At 36.1% G+C, this 23,852-nt stretch overlaps 1 protein-coding gene across 9 annotated transcripts in view; it reads right to left on the reverse strand.

Moving 5' to 3' along the window:
• The window catches only part of HMBOX1 (homeobox containing 1), a 191,466-nt gene that overhangs the window by 89,292 nt on the left and 78,322 nt on the right, over window positions 1-23,852 (reverse strand). For all 9 annotated transcript variants that reach the window (XM_055428071.2, XM_055428068.2, XM_055428070.2 and 6 more), the window contains exons 3-4: window positions 20,078-20,554; window positions 12,413-12,498 (exon numbers count right to left, since the gene is read on the reverse strand). In XM_055428071.2, coding sequence (XP_055284046.1) covers window positions 12,413-12,498; window positions 20,078-20,554 — 563 coding nt within the window. The remainder of the gene's footprint in view (window positions 1-12,412; window positions 12,499-20,077; window positions 20,555-23,852) is intronic.

The following is a 23,852-nucleotide window of genomic DNA, read 5'->3' on the forward strand; positions in this document are numbered from 1 at the left end:
AGTCGCTCAGTTGTGTCCGACCCTTAGGTAGGTATTATTATTATTTGCATTTTCCAAAAGGGGTAACTGAGGTTTAAGACATTCAGGAACTTGCCCAAAGTTATATAACTAGTAAGTGACAGAAATAATATTTTAAATCCTCAAAGTCATGCACTTGACCACTAGAACACTGGCTTGTCAGCAAGACAAACAGTAATTAGCTGTGTGACTATGGGCACATGATTCAAACTCCTTTAGCCTCAGCTTTCTCGTCTATAACTGAAGAAGTTAATACCTGCCTCTCAAATATATAAAACAGTTAGCACAGCATCTAGCACTTGGCAAGTGTTAAATTAGAGCTAAAAATAAAAAAACTCTCCAAAAAGAGAGGTGTAGCTCACAAGGTGCACAGTAGTAAAAAGCAGACCAACTGGTCATCCACAACTCAGAGGACTACATGCTGTCCTGATAGATCTCAACACAATGATAAAGCAGAGCAAAAGACTGAAAATCGTACAGACAACAATGGTTTGAGAGAATTCTTACTGAATATTTTTATGTGTGATAATTATTTTAACATGCAGCACTCAAACATTTCAAAGTCACTCTTTATGTTTTAGAAAAATCAAGACAAATTGGTAATGAATGCCCTTCTAACAGTATGTAGTAATGGAAGGGCTTGGAACATGAAAAATCTGTATGTTTAAAATAGTCCAAGGAGAAAAAAGAAACAATTTTATGAAAACAGCATATTCCAGTTCTTAAAATGACTAGAAATATTCAATAGGGGTCACATTAAGTATGTTTCTAAAAACTCTTTACTATGATTCCCATCATCAACAATGACAGCAATCCCGTGGCAATGTTATACCGGACATATACATTAAAATCAGTGTGTCCAAAAAACCAAGATGTTGTCCATGGATCTGCTTGGGGACAGATTGAGAGATAAGTCGTCAACATTTGTAAAACTCTACAAAAAGCAAAATCCCATAGCTGAAGTGAGTGAAAACTATGTTCTTTACTCAGACATACTAGAGCACAGGAGAAGGCCTACTGCTGTATCCAAACCAAATTCAGTTTGGTTTGTGGTTTATAATCCTGATATCCTAGGCCACTGGCAAGAGAAAAATATTTCTACCAAGGGTAACGTCACGTAGAAAAGTATTGGCAATATGTGAAGTATTAATGACCCCTATGTCTCTACTATTGTACATTCCATTTTGCTGATTTCACTACAGGGCACAAGACCTGCAGGATTAGATTTAACAGTAAGTCATGACCAAGTTTAATAAGATAGTCACTATAAAAAAAAACAACAACCAGAGTCTCAAAGATATTTGGGGAAGAAATAATACAAATTCTCTATACCAATTCTTCTAGAAATATAAGAGAACATTTTCCAATTCATCTTATGATGTCACATTATCATAGTAACAAAACTAGACAAGAACATTACAAGAATAAAAAAATAAAACCCAGAACAATAACCCTTTATCAACACAGATGCAAGAATTCCAACAAAGTATCAGCAAACTGAGTCAAACTACATAAAAAACTAATACATCATAATTCAGTAGAGTTTTCCCTAGAATGAAAGGTTTAACATTTGAAAATCAATGTAATTACCATAACAAGACAGAAAGAGAAAACCACATCGCCATCTCAACAGATACAGAAAAAGCGTCTGACGTAGTACAATATCCATTCACAATAAAAATGATCAGAAATTAAAAATAGACAAGAACTTCCCTTAAAGGTCATCTTGATGTGGGACATCTATGAAAAATCTACAACTAAGATGGCACTTACTCATGAAATACTAAATTCTTGTTCTCTAGGATTAGGTAAAAGGCAAAGATGTCTATGCTGCTGCTGCTGCTAAGTCACTTCAGTTGTGTCTGACTGTGTGTGACCCCATAGACGGAAGCCCACCAGGCTCCCCCGTCCCTGGGATTCTCCAGGCAAGAACACTGGAGTGGGTTGCCATTTCCTTCTCCAATGTGTGAAAGTGAAAAGTGAAAGTGAAGTCACTCAGTCGTGTCCGACCCTTAGCGACCCCATGGACTGCAGCCTACCAGATTCCTCCATCCATGGGATTTTCTAGGCAAGAGTACTGGAGTGGCTTGCCATTGCCTTCTCCGAAAGATGTCTATACACATTACTATATTTAACTAGTAGTCCTAGTCCACGCAATAAGGCAAAAAAAAAAAAAGAAATAGAAGACAAACACAGTAAAAGGAAGAAGCAAAATTATTTCTACTCACAGGTGATACGACTGCTTATGTAGAAAATTCTAAGAAATTACCAAAAAATGTAATTTTCAAAAATGTAATTATCAAAAAATGTACCAAGTAAACTAATTTTTGGTAAGGTTACAAAAGGTCAAAATACCAAAGGTTACAAAACAAAAGGTCAAAATACCAAAATCAACTATTCTATGATGCAAGAGATAAACTAGAAATTGAAATTAAAAACAGTATAAAAACAGTAATACCAAAAGTATAAAATATTTAGATGAATTTAAGAAAGTATGCACAAGACCTACTAACATGGCTGAGGGAAAATAAAGACCTAAACAAATGGAAAGATATACCGTGTTTGTAGATGGGAACACTCAGTATGATTCAAAGATTCTTGATGGTAGCTTTATCCATATTTTCAACACAATCCCAACCATAATCTCACTACAAATATGCTTTTTTATAGAAATTGAGAGGCTGAGCTTTGTACTGGTATAGAACTAGATATAAAGTCCAATGGACTATAACAGAGAACCCACAAAGACTCTCACACATACTCATTCTATTGATTTTTGATAAAGGTGCCACTGTAATTTAATAGGGAAAGACTAGTGTTTTGACAACTGCTGACTATTTCCAAAAATGGTACTCTCACAATCAGACAATCATGTGGGGAAAAAAAAAAAACCATCTAGATCCTTACCTCACACACACACAAAAACTAACTTGAAATATTTCACACACTCAAACGCATGAACTTGTAGATAACTTGTAGATGAAAACTGAAGAAAATCTTTGAGACTTCATTTAAGCAGATTTTCTTAGGACACAAAATGAAATGCATGAACCATGAAGGAAAAAGAAAAGATAAACATAACTTAATTATGTTTAACATTTGCTCTTTGAAAGACAACAATAAGAAAATTAAAATGCAAGTCTCAGACTAGGGTATCTGTACATCCTCGTATTTAAGGACTTGTATCCAGAACATCCACAGAACTCTTACAATCAATAAGGCAAACAACCTGATTAAAAAACAATGAGCAAAAGATTTGACAGACATTTACTCTAATAAGATACGTGAATAGCAAATGAGCATCTGAAAAGATAATTAGTTATTAGGAAAATGCAAAATAAAACTAGAATGAGATGCTATTACATATACACTAGGATGGCTAAACTTAAAGAGTACCACAAATACCAAGTGCCGAAGAGAATGCAAAGCAACTGGAAATCTCATATACTCCTGATGGGGATGCAAAATGGTATAGACACTCTGGAAAAGTTTGGCAGTTTCTTACTAGTAGCCCTATAACTACTTTTAGCTTTGATAAATAAAAACATATATCCACACTGAAACTTGTAGACAAATATTCATTACTTGAATAGCCAAAACCAAGAAAAACTCAAATGTCCTATATCCATTCACTGGACTAGTTTTCAGGATTTAAAAGTTGCAAACTATTGATACATGTAATAACACTAATGAATCTCAAAAATTTCATGCTAAGTGCCAGAAGTCAGACACTCACACTGGTCAGAATGGCCATCATCAAAAAATCTGCTAACAATAAATGCTGAAGATGGTATGGAGAAAAAGGAACCCTCTTGTACTGTTGATGGGAATGTAAATTGGTGCAGCCACTATGGAAAACAGTATGAAAGCTCCTTAGGCAACTAGGAGTAAAACTACCATATGACCCAACAATCCCACTACTGGACATGTACCCTGAAAAAACCATAATTGAAAAAAATACATGCACCCCAATGTTCACTGCAGCACTATTTACAATAGCTCCTGGACCATGGAAGCAACCAAGACATCCATCAACAGATGAATAGAAAGAGCAGCTGTGGTACATGTATACGATAGAGTATTACTCAGCCATAAAAAGGAACACATTTGAGTCAGTTCTATGAGGTGGGTGTACCTAGAGCTATTATACAGAGTGACATAAGTCAGAAAGAGAAAAGCAAATATCAAGTATTAATACATATTTATGGAATCTAGAAAAATGGTTCTGATGAACCTACATGCAGGGCAGTAATAGAGATGCAGAGACAGAGAATAGAGTTTGAACACAGTGGCGGAAGGAGAGGGTGGGACGAACTGAGAGAGTAGCGTTGAAACATACATATTACCATATGTAAAACAGACAGCTAACAGGAAGTTGCTGTATGACACAGGGAGCTCAACATGGTACTCTGTGACAACCAAGAGGTGTGGGATGGGGTAGGGGTAAGGGGGAAGTTCAAGAGGGAGGGGACATAAGTATACTCATGGCTGATTCACTTTTTATGGCAGAAGCCAACACGATACTGCAAAGCAATTATCTCCTGAATAAAAATAAACTTTTTAAAAAAGTATATATTGCATGATTCTGGTTATATAATGTTACATACTCCTGGTTGCAACGGACTTGGCAGTGGGGAGAGATATTTAACTGCAAAGAAGCATGAGAAAACTTGCTGAAATACCAAAAATGTTCTGTATCTTGATTTTGGTAATGATTATACCACTCTGTAAACTTAGTACAACTCAAAGAGAACTCCACTTTTAAGAAAGTTTTTACCTCAATAAAGCCTATTAAAAAAAGAAGAAGAAAAACACTCTTCTCCTATATACCTCAAATTTATTGTGTGAGGATCAAATGATACACAGTTAGCTGACACTTGAACAACATCAGGGCTCAAGGTGCTGACCTCTCTGCCCAGTTCAAAATTCAAGTATAATTTTAGAGCTGGCCTTCCAAATCAGAGGTTCTAAATCTATGAATTCAGACAACCACCGACTATGTGATACTTTTATTACATTTATTGGGGGAAAAAAACGCACCTAAAGTGGACCCACACAATTCAAACCCCTGTTGTGGAAGAATCAACTGTAGTTAAATTTAGCTGAAGTTGATACACACTGATGTTAAAAGCTTTCTTAAAGGCCATAAGAATTTGCATGATTGTTTCAACATTTTATAGGTCTCTCAGATATCAAGGCCCTCAATCAAGCCTTGTTAGTTCAAGTTTCAGTTCCTCACCTAAATAGATACAGGGACTTCCTGGTGTGCAGTGGATGGAAAACCGCCTGCCAATACAGGGGACGTGGGTTCAATCTCTGGACCGGGAAGATACCACATGCCTCAGAGCAATTAAGCACATGTACCACGACTTGTGAGCCCACACTCTAGGGTCTGCAAGCCGCAACTACTGAGCCCACATGGCTAGAGAGCTTGTGCACTGCAACAAGAGAAGCCATCACAGAAAGAATCCCGCGCACCACAACGAAGAGGAGCCCCTGCTTGCTGCAACTAGAGAGAGCCCACGGGCAACAATGAAGAGCCAGTGCGACCAAAAAATCATAATAAATAAATGCAGCAACTGATGTGAATTCAACAGTTGGCAGGAATATTCCTTAAGGCATAAAAGACTGTATTTGTAGTTTAGTAAAAATGGTATTTATTCCATTCCCTCTGAGTCTTCTTCTGCAGGTTGCTATTTATAATATTGTCTACCGCTGAACTTTAGGTTATGCTATTTTATCAGACACAGATACCTTCTGACTCATACTAGGGTTATTTCTTCTTCATTTTTCCCTGTAGGCTTTTTTAATATAAAGAAAATTTACTTATGTTAGGTAAGAAATATTTCATAAAACTCTTGAAGGAATATTACACCTTAAGTACAGACTTTTCTCCATGATCTTAGGAAGCAAGAACGGGGGAAAAACAAAAATGAAAATTACTGAGGGGTGAAAAACCACACTTGTGCCTAACTTTTAAAAATCACTTTTGTCAAAACTTTTGGTAGAATGAAGTTTTTAAAAATACAGTTTCTACTTTAAACACAGGTGGAAGAGAAATCTTGTTTTATATTGAAAATCAACCTTCCTAAGTTTAACAGCAAAAATGTATAATCCCATACACTGCACGTGAGATGCTAATAGCCCTAGTAAGACACTAAATATCAAAAACTGTAGAAAACTGATTTTCCTAACGACAAAAAGTGTCCTCTGAAATTATTTTCACTCCAGTTTTTCACAGCTCTCACCAAAGTGAGAAAAATGGGTGTTCAGATATACAGCCTGGATTTTTTTACTGAGGAAAAGAAAGGTAACCACATGTGTTGTATTTATAAGAAAACAGTTTGGCAACAAATTGCTGAATGTAGAAGAAAATGAGAATAAAATAATTTTTTTGAACCAGAGGACAGCATCTGTTCTTATTCTTCAGAGACAAGGGAAAATCCTAAAATGTACTTTGCAAAAACATTTATATTTGAGAAGTTTTCTCCTAATAGAAACTAAAGCTTAAACCTTTTCAATTTGGAAACACAAGTTCCAACTTACATGAAGAAATCTGCCCAATTTATAGACAGATAATAGCCTTCATAGTGGAGCTCTACATGAAGCTAGTAAAATTCATCAGGTAGGAATTGATAAGATCTTGTTAGATAAGCATTAGAATTATATTTCGTTATATTATAATAGGATAATACCATAGTCTGTGACTTATGCCCAACCAATACTACTTTTCTAATATAAATGTAAATTCTACTTGCTTAGAGCAGCTTTATTCATAATTGCCCAAACTTGGAAACAACCAAGATGTCCTTCAGTAGATGAATGGATAAACTGTGGTATATCCAGACAATGAAACATTACTTAAGTGCTAAAAAGAAATCAACTAACAAACCATGAAAAGACATTAAAGAGCTTTAAATAATTATTATTAAGTGAAAGATGCCAACCTGAAAAGGATACATACTATATGATAACACTCTGGAAAAGGCACAACTACGGAGGCAACAAAAAGATCAGCAGTTGTCAAGGGTTAGGGGAGAAAGAGGGAAGGATGAATAGGTAGAGTCCAGGGAATTTTTAGGCAGTGAAACTAGAGTGTCATCTTCTGACACTATAACAGTAGATAATAGTAATTACAGTTTTTCAAGACCTATTTGAATGTACAATGTGTGTGTGTGGTCAAGAGTACTGGAGTGGCTTGCCATAGATGCTAAGAATATGGGAGGCTGTGTGTGTGTATGTGTATATGTGTGTGTGTGTGTGTGTGTGTGTGTGCCATAGATGCTAAGAATATGGGAGGCTGTGTGTGTGTATGTGTATGTGTGTGTGTGCGCGCGTGTGTGTGGAGGGGCAGGAGGTATATGAGAACTCTATACTTTTAGCTCAATTTTGCTGTGAATCTACAAATACCCTGAAACATAAAGTCCATTTTTTAAAAAAGGTATATTGACATTTTAGTTGGTTTTTAGTGTCAGGTGTGAAGTTCTCTAATCAGGGAGAGGATCAATATGTACACAACTTTGTAAAGAAATTGTTGTAGTTAAACTAAATATGCAGTGCTTTTATCCTTTGTTTTATTTTATGGTGTTTGATTTTTGGCCATGCTACATGGTATGCGAGATCCGAATTCCCCAACCAGAGATGGAACCCAAGCCCTCTGCAGTGGAAGCATGGAGTCCTAACCACTGGACCACCAGGGAAGTCCCTATTCTTCATTTTAAAGATAAGGAAGAAAGGGAAAGTGATCTGAATTCAGCTGAAACATTTCTAAAACTGGTTCAGAGCTTCCCTTTACACAAATTCTTACATTTGGAGAATAAGAGTCACTAGGGAGGGGTAAAATGCATACTTGTTAAATGTACTTAGCAGTTTAAAAACAGAATGGAGTTTGACAACTAGAAAAGATACTTGGAAAACATTTGGTCAAACCCCACATCTTATAAATAAAGAAAATGAGGCTCAGCGAAGTTATGTGATTTGCCCTGGATCACAAGGCTATTTGACAGAAGGACTAGAATTCTGGCGTTCAAAAGTTTAATGGTCATTTTTCCATTATACCTCTATCAGTCAGGAAAACAGAATTGGGATAAATTTCTTAAAACTCAGAGATGATTATTTTTTTCTTCTTTTATTTATTTACTTTTTGAGAGGACATGAATCTAATTAGGGTATTTATTTAGCTGATAAGCACACACTAAAGCACTGCCCATTTACCCACTTATTTTGCCAGCATGATTTTCCCCAGAGGTCACCTAAGAAGAAAATCATGTCTTAATAATTCTCACAGCCCAAGAAAATGTTTCACCCTGAAAGTGAATATAAAACCTACATGTTTATTACTAAAGCAAAGGCTATGTATGCTCCCCACCTTACCATTGTTAGTGAGAATTTTGAAACTTGCCCAATCTCTTACAGGGGTAAAAATCCACTCTTGGTGGGAGCAGCTATGACTCTGTGAAAGAAGCTACAAATAACATGCTGGGAAATTCAGCAGGCACTGTTATTATATCCTGTTTATACTGTCATTTTTCCTATCAGTAGGATATTATTTATACAGACCCCACCCATGAACTTCTTGTTTATCTTATTATAGAAATCCTCCAAATCTATAAAAAGAAGCCTCTGTATTTTGTTTCTGGAACAAGCACATGTGTGGTAATTTTGCACCTCACTACACATTTTTATTTAGCATTTCCTTTTGTTATGCACCACTCGCTCTCATTTTTACCCAAGGTTGATTTATTTCATTATGTCACATACTGGAGTTAAATTTAACTGACTTTTAGAGACTCCAATCTAGGACAGATTCCAGAGCACCACATCTTTTATGTTGGGGGAGATTTCTTCAGGTAGCTATTCTTCTAAGATAAACTTGACTAATTTGTTTAACAGGCAGAAAAATGTGCCAATATATTAATCAGGTGCCCCAGTAAGTGAGCCCCAAGTGCCTAGAAGCTTTCCTAACTTTGGCTTCTTTATCTCACCTGGGTCAGTTATGACGGTTAAGCTTTATACTAGTTCTCACTAACTCACTATTCTCTAGCTGGCTCTCTTTTCTGGAATGAAAAGCATTGCTTCCGAGTTTAGCTGAATGGTTACACAGGCTGGGTGGAAATGTGACATGAATTCAGTAAGTAGACCAAAGGGACAATGAACCAATCTGGTTATAAATCATCTTCAATCCCCTGCCTAACATAAATAATTGAATTAAAGTAGATAAAAGAAAAGTGAAAATCGCTTAATGGCAGAAATTCATGCTGCGTTTGTTGAGCAAATAAGTATTTCCAGAGGGGAAACATCACTGGAGAAAGGCACACTGGATAAATTTTCACATGTATACCTTGTGTTAGCTTTACTAGTAGTCCTTTTCTAGGGAAACATGAGATCCTCAGAGAGTATGTGCAATGCTAGACTCTCTGAGAACGTATAAGAAGATCTCTGCTTTTAAAGACTACTACTCTAAAATGCAGAACTGAAATGAAGTTTAACCTCTCAGGGTGGTAAATTTATTAATTTCAGGCAAAAAAGAGAGGTCTACATGGGCTACAGTGATCAAAGAAATCAGAATGAGGATAGTAACAGAAGTAATGTTGATAAAGGGTTCCCTGGTGGTTCAGTGGTAAATATTCTGCCTGCCAATGCAAGAGACTCGGGTTCGATCCCTGGGTTGGGAAGATCCTCTGGAGAAGGAAATGGCAACACACTCCAATATTCTTGCCTGGGAAATCCCAGAGACAGAGGAGCCTAGCAGGAGATAGCTCACGGGGTCACAAAGAGTCAGACATCACTCAGCAACTCAACAACAACACTGATTAACAGGAATTGGTAAGACCAGGGTGAGCAGATGAAGGCAAGCTAGGCACAGTCAACGACTAGTGAGAATCCAGGCGAACAGACACAGAAATGGCAAGGAGCTGAATCCAGCTAGCAAGGATACTGAAAACAAGATGGCTATGAACAGCAGGCTGGAGTAGATCATAAAAAACTTCATTTTCCATACAGTGGAGAACCAAAGATGTACGAATGAACCCAAGTTTGGATGAGGAATAGGAGGAGGAGGAAGAACAACCTGGGGTGAGGCAGAAATGAGGGGAAGAAGTATTTAACGGTACCAAATCCTATGATTACAGTGGCAAAAGTCCACGAGTACTAACAGATTACATGTGGAAAAGTTTCAACTCTTGCTTTCAGAAACGAGAGGCGGCATCCAGACGACCGTCACCGGCTGAGACAACGCTCGGCAATGCCGATCCTCGGCAGTGAGCATCAGGAAAGCTCCCAGTCCCCCAGAATACTGCTTCTCAGCACAGAGCACCTGGCCATCCGGTTAAAATGTAAGTGCTGACTCAGCAGGTTTAGGGTGGTACCTTTCTAAATGGAGAAACGTACATGGGGAAATGTAAATGGAGACACACAGATGTGCAGAGAAATGTAAATGGAGAATTGGGTACATTCTCCCAATACCGCTATCCCATGGACTACATTTTGAATAGCAAGATGCTAAAACATCTTTACTTTCCCTTTCAAAAAAGGCAGTATTTGATGTGTGGTATAGCTAATGCCTCAGATATGCCTGCTGCTGCTAAGTCACTTCAGTTGTGTCCGACTCTGTGTGACCCCACAGACGGAAGCCCACCAGGCTCCCCCGTCCCTGGGATTCTCCAGGCAAGAACACTGGAGTGGGTTGCCATTTCCTTCTCCAATACATGAAAGTGAAAAGTGAAAGTGAAGTCGCTCAGTCGTGTCCGACTCTTAGAGACCCCACGGACTGCAGCCTACCAGGCTCCTCCAGATATGTCTAAGAAATTCCTTTTAGAGGTACTGTATTATAATTTGCATCAACATCTGGTGGGTTTCAAAAGACACTATTTTAAAGGTTCAAGATGATTCAAAATTCAGGGTATTCAAGATATTCAGAAATATTTCCACTTGGGCAAAATCAACCTTATCATGCTGTTTATAACACTACAGTTTTGTCTTTTTTTTCTTTTTTAGGCTGGCAAACTAGAAGATACTATTGCTTCTAATCTTGGGGGCTGAATTAAAAGTCCTGAGAGACAACTGATCTTTCCACAGTGCATATCAGTGGGTTTTGATAAAACCCACTTAACCTGCCCTTACAATGCCCTTAGCACCACATCTTAATCCTTGAAGATAAAAATAACATTTTAAGCATCCTATTGAAAAACAACTGAAGATTACAAAAATTAGATTCATCAATAGTTGTAGAGGAAGGGACATGCCTTTAACTTTTTTTTTTAAACAATGAACAGAAATATCATTTATAAAAATATTAGTGTAATATGTTACACACATATTAAGACTGGGTGATCTCAGATTCTTGGGGTGAAATTAAATACTTCCAAAATCTCAAGTTTAATTTTTAACCAAATGGTCAGTAACAACATTTGAGGAAAATGAGCTTCGATATGTATCAATGTCTAGAGAACAGAAATAGCATCTTAAAATTGGAAGGTGCTGCTGAAGACCAGATTCAACTATTTCAATGTATTAATAGAAGAAACTGAGGTGCAAAGGCTAAAAAGGCCAAAGTCACAGAGCTGCTACTGGAATGTTAAAAAAAAGAAGGGGAGGAACAAATTAATTTTTGTATCTGTTAATATACAACACACAACAATATATCAACTACAACATGTATGTAATTGAAAGAGTTTCTGGTTCCTCCCATGACTAAGACATAGTTGATTTTACTAAGCTCTTAGAGATTACTGATATCCAAGAATAGAAGACTACAGACCAACAAAGAAAAGACATGCTACCCCCAAATTTAAGAACTTCATAAAAAATGCAATCTGAATAGAGAATGACACATATACACCACATACTCAGATGGGGCTGCCGTTGGTTGGGTAATGGGATGGGATATAAAAAAATAAAGAGAAGACATTGGTAATTCTTATCTTCTCAGTTATGGTTTGAGAATATACATTTTCTTTCACATATGGAAAAGTGGTTAAAAAACACAACTTCCCTCACTCCCGTGAATCTTTTTTTTAATTGGTAAAATCAAGGAGTAGATCTGGAGGACTGTAAAGCTTATAAAAATATGAAATGTAGAAAGCAGCTGGATGTGCATGTGTCATAAGCTCTGTCACAATCACAAGAAAACCAAAGAATCCTTTTTAGTCATAAAATAGGGAATTTTGTGCTTTTTACAAATGCTATAAAATTTACCAGCACAAGATAAAAAAAAAAATCACTGGAGAAGTTCCAAGATATCGGAGACAATGGCTTTTAAATCACAGGCATACATTATTATGCCTAAGTTGACAGATCTGCACTGCAATGCAGAAATGCAAGCAATATTCCAACATCTGCACTAGAAGGCAGAGACTAGACAAGATTCCAGAATAAAGGGCTCTTCAGCTCTTACCTGTTACCTGTGCAACAACTGCTTGGGAAATCCTCCGATTGGCAAGAAAGGCTTTGATTTCCTCTTTTATCACACTGCTGTCCCTCCTAACAAAAACAGAAGACAAGACCAACAATGTATGTTGAAGGTAGAAATCCTCATCTTTGCTAAGAAAGGTGAAGCAGAGAGGTGGGGAGAACACAGAAAGAAAGGACACAAAAATAAAGGTAAAACAGACCGAGCTTGTGGGAAAATATGAAATTAAAACAAACCAAGAAACACCAAATATTCAAGTCCTAAAACAGCACACCATCAGACAGACGCTTTAGTGAATGCCACAGTAGATGGAAGTCTCATACCAGAGATGGTTAATCGCATGCTGTGTATAATTCACATTAGGAACAAGCTGCCATATGGTATACGCAAATTTTCATTACTGGGGAATGAATGTATCTTATACAGACAGAAATCCTAGGAAAATAAAAAGCAGCAACAACAACAAAAATCAGTTGTGAGTAGACTGTGGTTTTGCATGTTAACTATGCAACTGCATAAATCATGTTCAGTTCATTTGAAAATCTCTGTCAAAGGAACAGAAATCATCATTCTCACAACTGCTAAAATGCTGGCCATTTAAGGCGCTTTTTTGCCTTTTAATTTGCCTTCTTTGTCCTTAATAAACCAGAAAAATTTTAAGAAGGGTGGGCTGAATATAAAATGTTAGTATAGAAGACACATTAATGTCCTAATACATGTAATACACAGGACACTTAATACTTAAAACTATACTATATTCTATGTCCTTGACATTACATATCATAGACCTAATTTTTCCTCCACTAAGACTCTTACAAATTTTTACTTATTTAAAAGTCCAAGAAATTCTCAAAAAGACTAGACATTCACTAGAATGACAATGAATGGGAAGACTGTTTCTCTACCAGGACAAACATAATACTTCAATGAAAATTATACCTAAAGCCTTAAAACTAATCAGTTTCTCTTTGAATGTTCAAAAGAATCACACAAATGGATTTTTTGTTCAAGCTCAAAAGTAACTGAATAGTGGTAACTTATGGTCTAAAGCAGATAATCAGCAAACTATGGCCCATAGACTAAATCTGGCCTCCCATCTGTTTTTATACAACCTATGAGTTTTCACAGATGAACATTTGCAATCAATTTGATGACAGGGAATACTAACTTAGAACATGAATTGAGCAAAGTATTATCCCCTTCTCACAAAAAAATTCTATTCTTCTCTATAGGCCTGTATCTTAAAGATGGTATTTGATGATCAATTATTATTCTATACTGAATTTTGCTAATAAAATTTGTGATCATTTGCTTTCTCTCTTGTATATAAGTATCTATATCATGTCCTTGATTTTGCCTCTTGCCCACAAAGTCTAAAATCTTTTCCATCTAACCCTTTACAGAAAAACTCTGTGGACTCCTGATCTCAGACAAAGGGACCATGGAATCTTTATAAATTGCTTTGTGAATCGCAAACTCCTGACTGGAGCTCAAGTCTCTCTAGATTATCTGGAATGAGAAAAGTAAAGTATCCTATCCCCAAAGAATCAGCAGTGATTTACTCAGAGCAGATTGGCAGTCCTTTGCTGAGGAGGAGCTAAGTGCTCTGTTGGTGAATTTCATGCTCCCTTTCAGGAATTCTGGAAAAGAGCAGAGAAGTGATGGTAGGGACAGCTTCCAATCTGGAGCTCCACAGTCTACTCTTCATCCACTGGTTGGAAATCCTAATCAAAAAGATTCCCAGAGGAAGAAAATAAAGAATCAGCAGCCTAATCCAGTACTTAAAGCTTCTCATACTGATCTAGATACTGGCCATATTCCTTCCAAAATGGTTATTTATACTGGAAACATTTCTTCGAAAAATATGCAATCGTATTTTAAAATTATGTAACTGAAAGAAAAGGGCACAATGCATTTAAAGGTCAAAATACCTGTCTATACATTACCATCTGGCTCTTAAATATCCAACAGTCAGTAGAGCAAGAGATAAACTTCAGCAATATCTATTTCAATTGGTTTATGTAAATAAAACAATCAAATTATTTGGTTTCTGATACAGATGCAAAATTAAGCTGAAAAATTTTAAGTAAAGCACTGCATTCCAATGTACACAATGTCCTTCTAGGAAAATGAAAACTGAATTTAAGAGGGTATCTAGTAACCTTAAATAAAAATGTGCTTTTGTGGGGAAAATGATGAAACGGTATTTTCTTGACTACTGATTTAAATTGGAATTTAAATCAATTTATTTAAAATAAATTTCTCCTCGAGTAGAAACTAAGTCATAAGGAGGAGATAACACTCAATTATTCCAATAGGGCACATCCAGTTTGTGAATTATTCACAGCCCTGCGGTATGATATTACCAAGCACTGCAGCAAGACAGAAGGAACCCCAAAAAGTCTGCAAAGGAGCAGAAGTTCACTTAACCTTCTCAGATTCTATTTTTAGTTACGTGGGAAGTTTCTAAATATCCATAATGAGCTTAAAAAACTAAAAACAAAAACCTCTTTACTCAATTGCTTTACCAGAAAGCTTTTTCAAACTGAAGAAAAACAAAACTTAAAAGATAAAGGGTGTGCTTGGGCAAGTCATTTAATAAAGTTTGTTTCATCATCTGGTAAAATAAGAACAGTAATATGCCCCCTATCCCATTACAAGGCTTTAAAGATTTTTCTCCAAGCACTGAAATTAAAATTAAATGAATATTACCATCAAATGTGTGTACATAATATATAAAATTAAAAAATTCTTCAGTATAAGTTTTGAAACTGTAAAAGCATTATATAAACAATGACTATCATTTTATAACAGGCCAGAGAGAACTCAAGGAAAAAAAGAAACAAATGATCTGCTATAAGTCCGTAAGACTGAAGTTAACATCTGTATTGGATGTTTTAAGGCACCATGAAAAGATTTCTATAGGCATTTTAGATGCAAGTGTTTTGTCATTTAGTTGGTTTTACTAGGTATTTCCAAAATAGTAACAGCATTTAACCTTCACTGTGTTCAGTTCTCTTAGGTATTTCAAAAACTTCCACCCTACTGGGTTAAATTTGTTCTCTAAACTTTCATATATTCCCCCTCATTCATTCCACCTTCTTTAACGAACGACTTGCCACTCCTAATGTCCACATCATATCCTGTGAAATCACAGATTTCTTGGTGTGAAAATTCCTTCATTTACTACAAATTTGTCTCATCTCTTACGCTTTACTTCCTCTGTCTAAAATTCGACATCTTTAAAGAGAATGTATCCACTTTTCCACCTTTATAAGCTCTCTCTCTCTCCTCGTGATTTCTACTTCTCCAGTCATACGGAATTAAAGTGAAGTGTAGGCTGATCTTTCTTTGATTCCATAGTTTACTTCCAAGATAAGCTACCACTCTACTTCTATCTAATCACTTAGATACACTCAGTAATGCCTCTTCATGAAGTCACCCTTTTTAAAAGACATCTTAAAATAATAATCACCATGTAATCAGAGACGTTCTCTCTGATCCTCAGAGCTAAAAAAGATTGTTTCTTCTAATAGCTAACTTTAACCATTTCAAATATACATACCAATATATTATATGCAATTCTGTACTATAGTAGTTCCTGATCTGCTCTTATCTCTACTAGCAAAGTCCTTGAGCACAAAGATTGTATCTTATTCCTTAAGGATTTGCATATATTAGAGCTTAATTTGCTCCATAAATGAAAAAAATCTGCAGTTAAACGTAAAAGGCTGTAAAATAGAAAACCTGATGTAAATAATTTATTAAAAACAGCTCTAAATTCCTAATGCTAACTATGTTTAAAATTCCCAAAACAGAATGGAAGAGAGTTATGTATACTAGCTCAAAATGGTAATGCTTTCTTTTCTGTAACAAAGACTATTAAAGACTGTTTAAAAGTTGTATGCATTAAGATCTTCCAAATTTTCTTAGTTGATATACACTACACATCTTTAAGACCTCTTAAAAGTAGTCATCTATCTCAAGACTTTCAGAGGTGGAACAATACCTACTAGTACAGACTCTTTCACTGGTGGAAAAACATAACTACACACAAATTCTTTCACATACGAATAGGAAGCTGCTCCCTTCAATTTCTACTCATGGAGATAAAGCATAATTTAGAAGCTTACAAGATAATGTTAAAACAAAATCTACTCTGCATGTGTAAACAACACGGTAACTGAATACTATGTTCTATAGAACATAAATCCCTACCTACACAAGTAAATAATCTATTAGGCATAGAGACAACCAACTCGGAATAATGTCTCAGAATCCTAGATAAAATACTAAACACTCATGAAATTTAGTATGTGGGTAGTCAGGAATAAAATCTTTTATATGACAAATTAATTCTGATAAGCCTCATTTCAATTGTTATTTTATACATACACAGTAGGACAATACACTTTACTAGATATACACTATTAGCAGATATACATATACACCTATATATAAACATATATACTAACAGATGCATTTTAAAAATATTAAAGTGTAAAATCGGTCTTTATCCTAGCTCTTGGTTTTAAAGTCCTTCCTAAAATGTTATATTCAGCAATTTGCTGAGAATCCACATTCTAGTTTCCCTTTGATTTTTTCAAAACCCTGATCAATCCAAAAACGGAAAAAGTAGCAGTTACTTTCTTTCAAATTAATCAAATTTAAAAAAAAATCTCCTTTGTATACCTTGAAATTTTTAGGAGTTTAGTTTCTGGACCCAATGGATTATGAGATTTGAAAGCTAAATCTTAAGAGTTGAGTGCCCTGGAGGCTGGGTAATATGAGCATGAGAAAGGTGAATTACATGTGACATATGTAGGAAAGGAAGCAGGAAGGCATTTAGAAGTACAGCCCTCTGTATCATCAGAGTGTGGAGTGGGCAAAGGGGAGTGGAGCCCAGTGTGGGCACAGGGCACTCAGAAAGATTCACTGCTCAAAACTCATTCTCTAACATTAGACCAAATAAAAATTCATTAGGCTACCCAAGGGACTGACTTGAAGTGACAAATATCACTTGGGGGGAGAGTGGAGGATAAGTACATTAAGGCTTTCACACTTTGTCTTGAGTTATAGTAATGATCATTCCTAAAATTTTACTGAAATCTACACACATGAAAAATGTATTTACAGATACAAGTCAGTGACAGACACACTGGTAATAAAGACATGGGTTAGAATTGAGCTCTGCCACTTAAGTTTTCTTGGGTCGAGTTATTTAATTTTTGTGTATCTCAATATTTCTGCTCTACCTCACATATAGCATGGTTCTGATAATTAAAAGTGAAACAGTCATGCAATAAACTTCTCCCTCAAACCTGAGGACTGTGATTATTTGTAAACTTGAGAAAAATGAGAGATGGGCACAAAGGAAGAGTGAAGGTGTGGGTGAGGGTGCAACGGCAGAGGCCCACAGAGCGCCAGAAGGATCAGTGAGACCGCTGGATGAATAGCGGGCAGCACAGGAGTAGTTCTAAGAAAGAAGCCATAAAACATCCTGCCTATACAAGGGGAATGTGTAAGTTAAGACTGGTAACAATTACACACACACACACACACACAACAAGGGGAATGTGTAAGTTAAGACTGGTAACAATTACACACACACACACACACACACAACAAGGGGAATGTGTAAGTTAAGACTGGTAACAATCACACACACACACACACACACAACAAGGGGAATGTGTAAGTTAAGACTGGTAATAATTACACACACACACACACACACACACACCCCTAATGATGAAACCTGAATGTGTGTACTTGCACACACACACACACACACACACACACACACACCCCTAATGATGAAACCTGAATGTGTGTACTTGCTGGATTTAACCATAAACCCTGTTGTCAAGCTTTTAGATCATTATACTCAAGTTTAAGACTCTGGACAATCTTCCAGAGACTTGTTAAAAATAAACTTTTCCAAAACTTCCCATTAGTCTAAAACACATCTGGAAATTAACTAATGCTTTTAAAGCTCACTAAAACTGATTAATGACAGCAACAACAACAAAAAGGCTAGAATCCTAACAAATTTTATTGTTGATACCCACTCTGCTTAGGATAATGAAAAACTAACCTTGTTACATGTTAACTATTAAAGTAACTTCCATTTGCCCAAATGATCCTCTCTCTCAATCTTGACAGTGATGTAGATGTTAAATTCAAAATGAACATAAACTTTGGCCAGCTGTTTAAACAAGGAAAATGAATGAAAAGCCACACTGATGTTTTATACTATTAAGTTTTACAAAGATTAAATAACAGGTCCTGTAGGTGCTCTATGAAACCATTCATTACCGGAATTACATTGGAATCTAGATACAACAGTCAATTTAGCCCAGAATTCCCTATATGGCAGTTCCACCCTAAATGTAAATTCAGGACAGTTTGTTCAAAAGAATATTTTACCTCTGTGGTACTACAGACCTTTCAGATAGCAACATTAAGTCACCATTATACTATCTTAGACTCCTACAGTCTTATAGAAGAACTACAACTCATAATTATAGGTCAAAATTTTATTTCTGACATATTCCTGCTACAGTTTCTTTCATATAAACCACAACAAAACTATCTGCAGGCTCTCCTCCCTACTACAGCAGTGCTAATCTACCGAAAATAATGCTTTTATCTCTTTCCTACAGACCTTAAAAAAAATCCTTTAATTTCCACCATGTTAAATATAAAATCATGTACATGGAATTCAAATCTCCCCCAAACCTGTACTGGCCTCCCAATATACTATTCTTATCACCATATATAGCCAATCTGCAGTTCTTAGAAGACTAAACATGTCTTTCCTTTTCTACCTGTTACTATTCCCTTAACTTTAAATAAACTTTCTATATTTCAAAACAGAAGCTATCCTTTAAAGTTCAGCTCAAATTCATTTGTTCACTTGACATAATAAGCCCTTAACATGTGCCAAGGACAGTTCTAGATCCTGGAGACACAAGAATGGAAAGCACAGCAGTGCTGCCCTCAAAGTGTCTCAGCTTCAGGGTAAAGCCTTTTAATTACCTCTGTTGAAACTGGACTTCAGGGTTTCAAACTCAAGGTGCTTACGCTTATCTTGTAATAGATGACATTAAATTTGTGTCTGTGTGTGTGTGTGTGTGTACACAGCATCTACTGTGAAAATCAGAACTTCAATTTCTCCGGAATAGAAACCATGTCTATTTTTCTTAAGAACACTGCTTTTTAAATAATAGATGCTCGAAATTAGTTTGTCAATTAGCGTGTTGGAGGGAAAAATTAAGAGTATACATATTATTACAAAAACATCCTACCTCTCAGAGAAAGTACTTACAATACATTTAAGGCTTACAACGTATTTGTTAGCAATTCATAAAATTCAGATGTTAGAAATCAGAGCCATAAAGAGAAGGCTAACCTTTGCTTAGAAAACAGAATGGAAAAGACTTATAAAGCAGCAAAGAGAAAGAACTTAGGTAGAGAAAAAAATTTTTGAATTAAAAACATAAAAATTTTTAATTTTTTTCTTTATCACCAAAGGGGAAGAGGGAAGCCACAGTTCTCATATGTAAAGAGCTGAAATACAGCTTTATTACTCAAAATCAGTCTAAGCACATAGATATTTGGAGGACTCTAAATAAGAAAGAAACTAACCTCATTAATTCCTCCACTTTATCATCTACATCTAGGTCCTCTTCTGAGGCTTCAAAACTGTATGACCTCTGACCCATGCTGTTGGCATGGTAGCGAGTTGGTGACATCTTCCCATTGGACGTGGATAATCGCTCGTTATTCTCCCTCCCGTTCTGATTGGTAGTACAAGGCTGTGGGGAGGTGTCGTAACTATTGCTAGGTGACGGGGACATGCCCGAATGCTGGGTCTGCGTGGAAGCTGTAGCTGTAGAGGAAGATGCTGGAACATTGTTGGTACTATTCCCATATGAACTTCCTCCATAGCTGGACCTTCTTCCAAACTTGTCGCTATGTTCTTGGTCAAGGCGGTCCAGAGTTTCCAAGGCATGGAGAATTTCATGTTTAGTCATTCCAGTACGCCGGAGGCGCTGGAGCAGATCTATCTGCTCTATGGTAAATCTGGGTTCATCTGTATAGTGAGACATGGTTTCCAGCAAACTAAAAAAAATAAAATAAAATAGTCCCTTTATTTATAATATCTACCAAAGAATGTATCATGTATTGAGAATGAACACAGACAAAATATTTCTCTGTCAACGTCTTTACTGAAAATGACTAGGAAATGATTAAGGGTAATATTTTGTTTTATAGGCAAAACTGACCTAGGAATTCTGTAACTTTTATTTGGCATAGACAAAAACAATTTGGTAAGCTTAGCCCAAGTAAATAACTAACAACTAGCAAAAATATTTAAATGGAAACGTGAGAGGGGCACATAAAAAAACTTAATAAGCATCATTTCACCCACCACTTTGCAATTTCATGAGTATTTCATCTCTGTAATGTATTCTCTCTATATAGTCATCTCAAGAAATGGATCTTGAGTGGTTGTGTCCACAATGAACTATTCATTTTTCGTAGGAAATTGCTTCCATATTATGCTTCCTTTAACTAACACAAGGTACTACAGTGCACCAGAAAATGCCTCAGAGTCGATGACAATATTAAGGGAATTGTCAAATATCCTAAACTTTTTCAACATTCGAATTCCTTTCCTATAAAACTTGACTTTCGTACTCAAGATTCTTTTAAGTGGGAATTTCTTCTATTTTTATGGTCTAGTACCAAATAGGTTGCATGGCATGCAGCAGACTCTCAGGAAGTGTTTGCTGATGAAAATAAATATCAAAGAACTTTCTCATCCTTTCCAGGTAAACTTCTACTCTGAGTCAGTTCTCCTAATCTCTTGGAGAACAGTTTCTCCATCCCTCTATAAGAGGCTTCCCTGATGGCTCAGAGGGTAAAGAGTCTGTCTGCAATGCAAGAGACCTGGGTTCGATCCCTGGGTCAGGAAGATCCCTTGGAGAAGGGAATGGCAACCTACTCCAGTATTCTTGCCTAGAGAATTCCATGGACAGAGGAGCTTGGCGGGCTACAGTCCATGGGGTCACATAGAGTCGGACATGATTGAGTGACTAACATACACACACACATATCCCTCTATAAAAATTTATTGAACATTCACTCTAGGCCAGCACTGGGCAAGAGTTTCATGTTATACAATCTCAGTTCCTCACAACAACAGTCTATGGTCATTTTATTTTTTTAGTACTACACTGACTGACCATTGAGGAAACTAAGGCTCACAATGGTTTTTTATCTTGGAAAAAGCCTCATTAAGACATAGGAAAAAAGATTTAAACCTAGATCTTACTGACTCCAAAAGCATGAATATATGGCAGAAATTATTGGAATCAATGATATGGGACACAGGCTTTTGTCCTTTTTTAAGTTACCAGTTTAAACCACTTAGACAAAACCACTTCACTGAGGGACTAGAGGTTCTAGTAACAGCTTTTTTTTAATATTTAAAATCTTTAGTCCATATAGAATTTGTATTTACTTAATGAGTGTGAAAGGATTTGAGCTTTATTTTTCCCCAAAAGGATAGTTCACTTGTCTAATATGCTTTATCGAGTAGTACATCTCTTCCTCTCTGGTCTGAAACACCAACTTTATCATAAACAAAAACACACAAATCTGTGTCTACCTTTGGAGTGACTGTTTTGCCTTCCAAGTCCTTTTAAAAAATAAGCAGGCAGAAATCTATAACTTTTAGGTGAAGTCATTCTAGTTTTAGAGATCAGCTCATTAAAAATAAAAACAGACATTCTGTGGGCCTAAAATAATATGCTGCAGGTTGTTTGTGTCCATGGGCCACACTGTCTGCCTTCTGCCTATTCACATTTGCTTTTACTCTCTTCCAATATTCACTGAAAGAAAAGCTGACAGTAAATGCCTATACACTAATCATCGAGATTTTACCATTAGTATTTTACTTGCTTTACCTCATAATCTATCCATGCTCTATGCATCCATCCCTCTATTCATTTTTTGATGCATTTCAAAATCAGTTACAGACATCTGTACACCTCTCCTTAAATCCTTCCACATGTAGATCATTAGCTAGAGCTCAGTATTTATTCAGGTATTTTTTTCTTTTGAAGTAAAATTTACATAAAATAAAATATGCAAATCTTACATTTACCATTCTTTGAGTTCTGAGAAGTACATCTACCTGTGAAATTAAATCCCTCAGAAGATACAGCTTACCACTACCCCAGGAAGTTCCCTAGTGCTCCTTCCTGGTCAGTTCCCATTCTCTCTCCTCAGAGGCGACCACTGCTCAGATTTTTTCTCATGACAGAGGTTAATTTTTTCTGTTCCAGAACCTCATACAAATAGAATTTCTATGTACTCTTTTGTGTAAGGCTTCTTTCAGTATAAAGTTTTTGAGATTCATCTATGATGTTGTTTGTATCAGCAGTTTTATGTTTTTTTATCGCTGAAGAGTCCTTTATTGTAGGAATATACCACAAGTTTGTTTAGCTATTCTATTTCAGACACTTGGAATGCCAATTACTAGCTATTCTAAAGCTCTTCCTTGTCAACTTCATATATCTGTCCCCTCCCCCGTCCCCAACCCATAATATATCATTGACGAGTTGGGTGAGAGAGAAAAAAATAAAACTTTCAACCAGAGTAATTCATTTATTTTTTCTCCTGACTGATGTCAACAGAAGAGTATACCTTGCTTAACACAAATGCTCTACTATTAAAATAATATTTGGTATTGGTAATGTTTTGTTTCATGCTAGTTACATTGCACAGGTACATAATATGTGAACATTCACCAAGCTGTACACTACTGATTTGTACATTTTTCAGTAGGCATATTATATTCAAAGTTTGTTGAAAAAGCTGTGTAAACATTTTCTGAATGGCTTATAAGAGACACTCGACACTACAGTTTTATCTTAACCCTCAGTCCTTGGTCCTTTCTAGCGTTCAGTAACATATTAGTTCTTAATCCCAGGAAGTTCTTTTTAAAAGTAGCTGCCAAATCTCCTTAGTAATCCAAATAATTTACCCTTTAACTTACTGATTTGGTAAATTCAGGTTTCTATATATTCTTCTCTCTTGAAAATGGAGTTGTTCACCGCTAACTTTAGTCTTCATGCTTTCAAAATATGTCATAAACGGACCTTATTTTATATATGAGATTTCAAGGACTGTTTTATTTTGCAGACAAAAACAGCAACCATGATATTTTCCTATCCCATTTATATCAGAGCTAATAGTATTCTATATGTAACTCTTCAAACCTCTCTGTATGGGGCAGCACTCTGTATATTAGTATAAAACTAAAATGAATTATATGAATTTAACCTGTTAACTGAAAAGTATCCACCATAAAGCTTATATTAGACCAACCAGAACTAAAAATTCCACAGTA

The sequence above is a fragment of the Moschus berezovskii genome, chromosome 7 (genome assembly GCF_049115385.1).
Source record: "Moschus berezovskii isolate FMDL1 chromosome 7, NW_MosBer_1.0, whole genome shotgun sequence".
Classification (NCBI taxonomy): Eukaryota; Metazoa; Chordata; class Mammalia; order Artiodactyla; family Moschidae; genus Moschus; species Moschus berezovskii.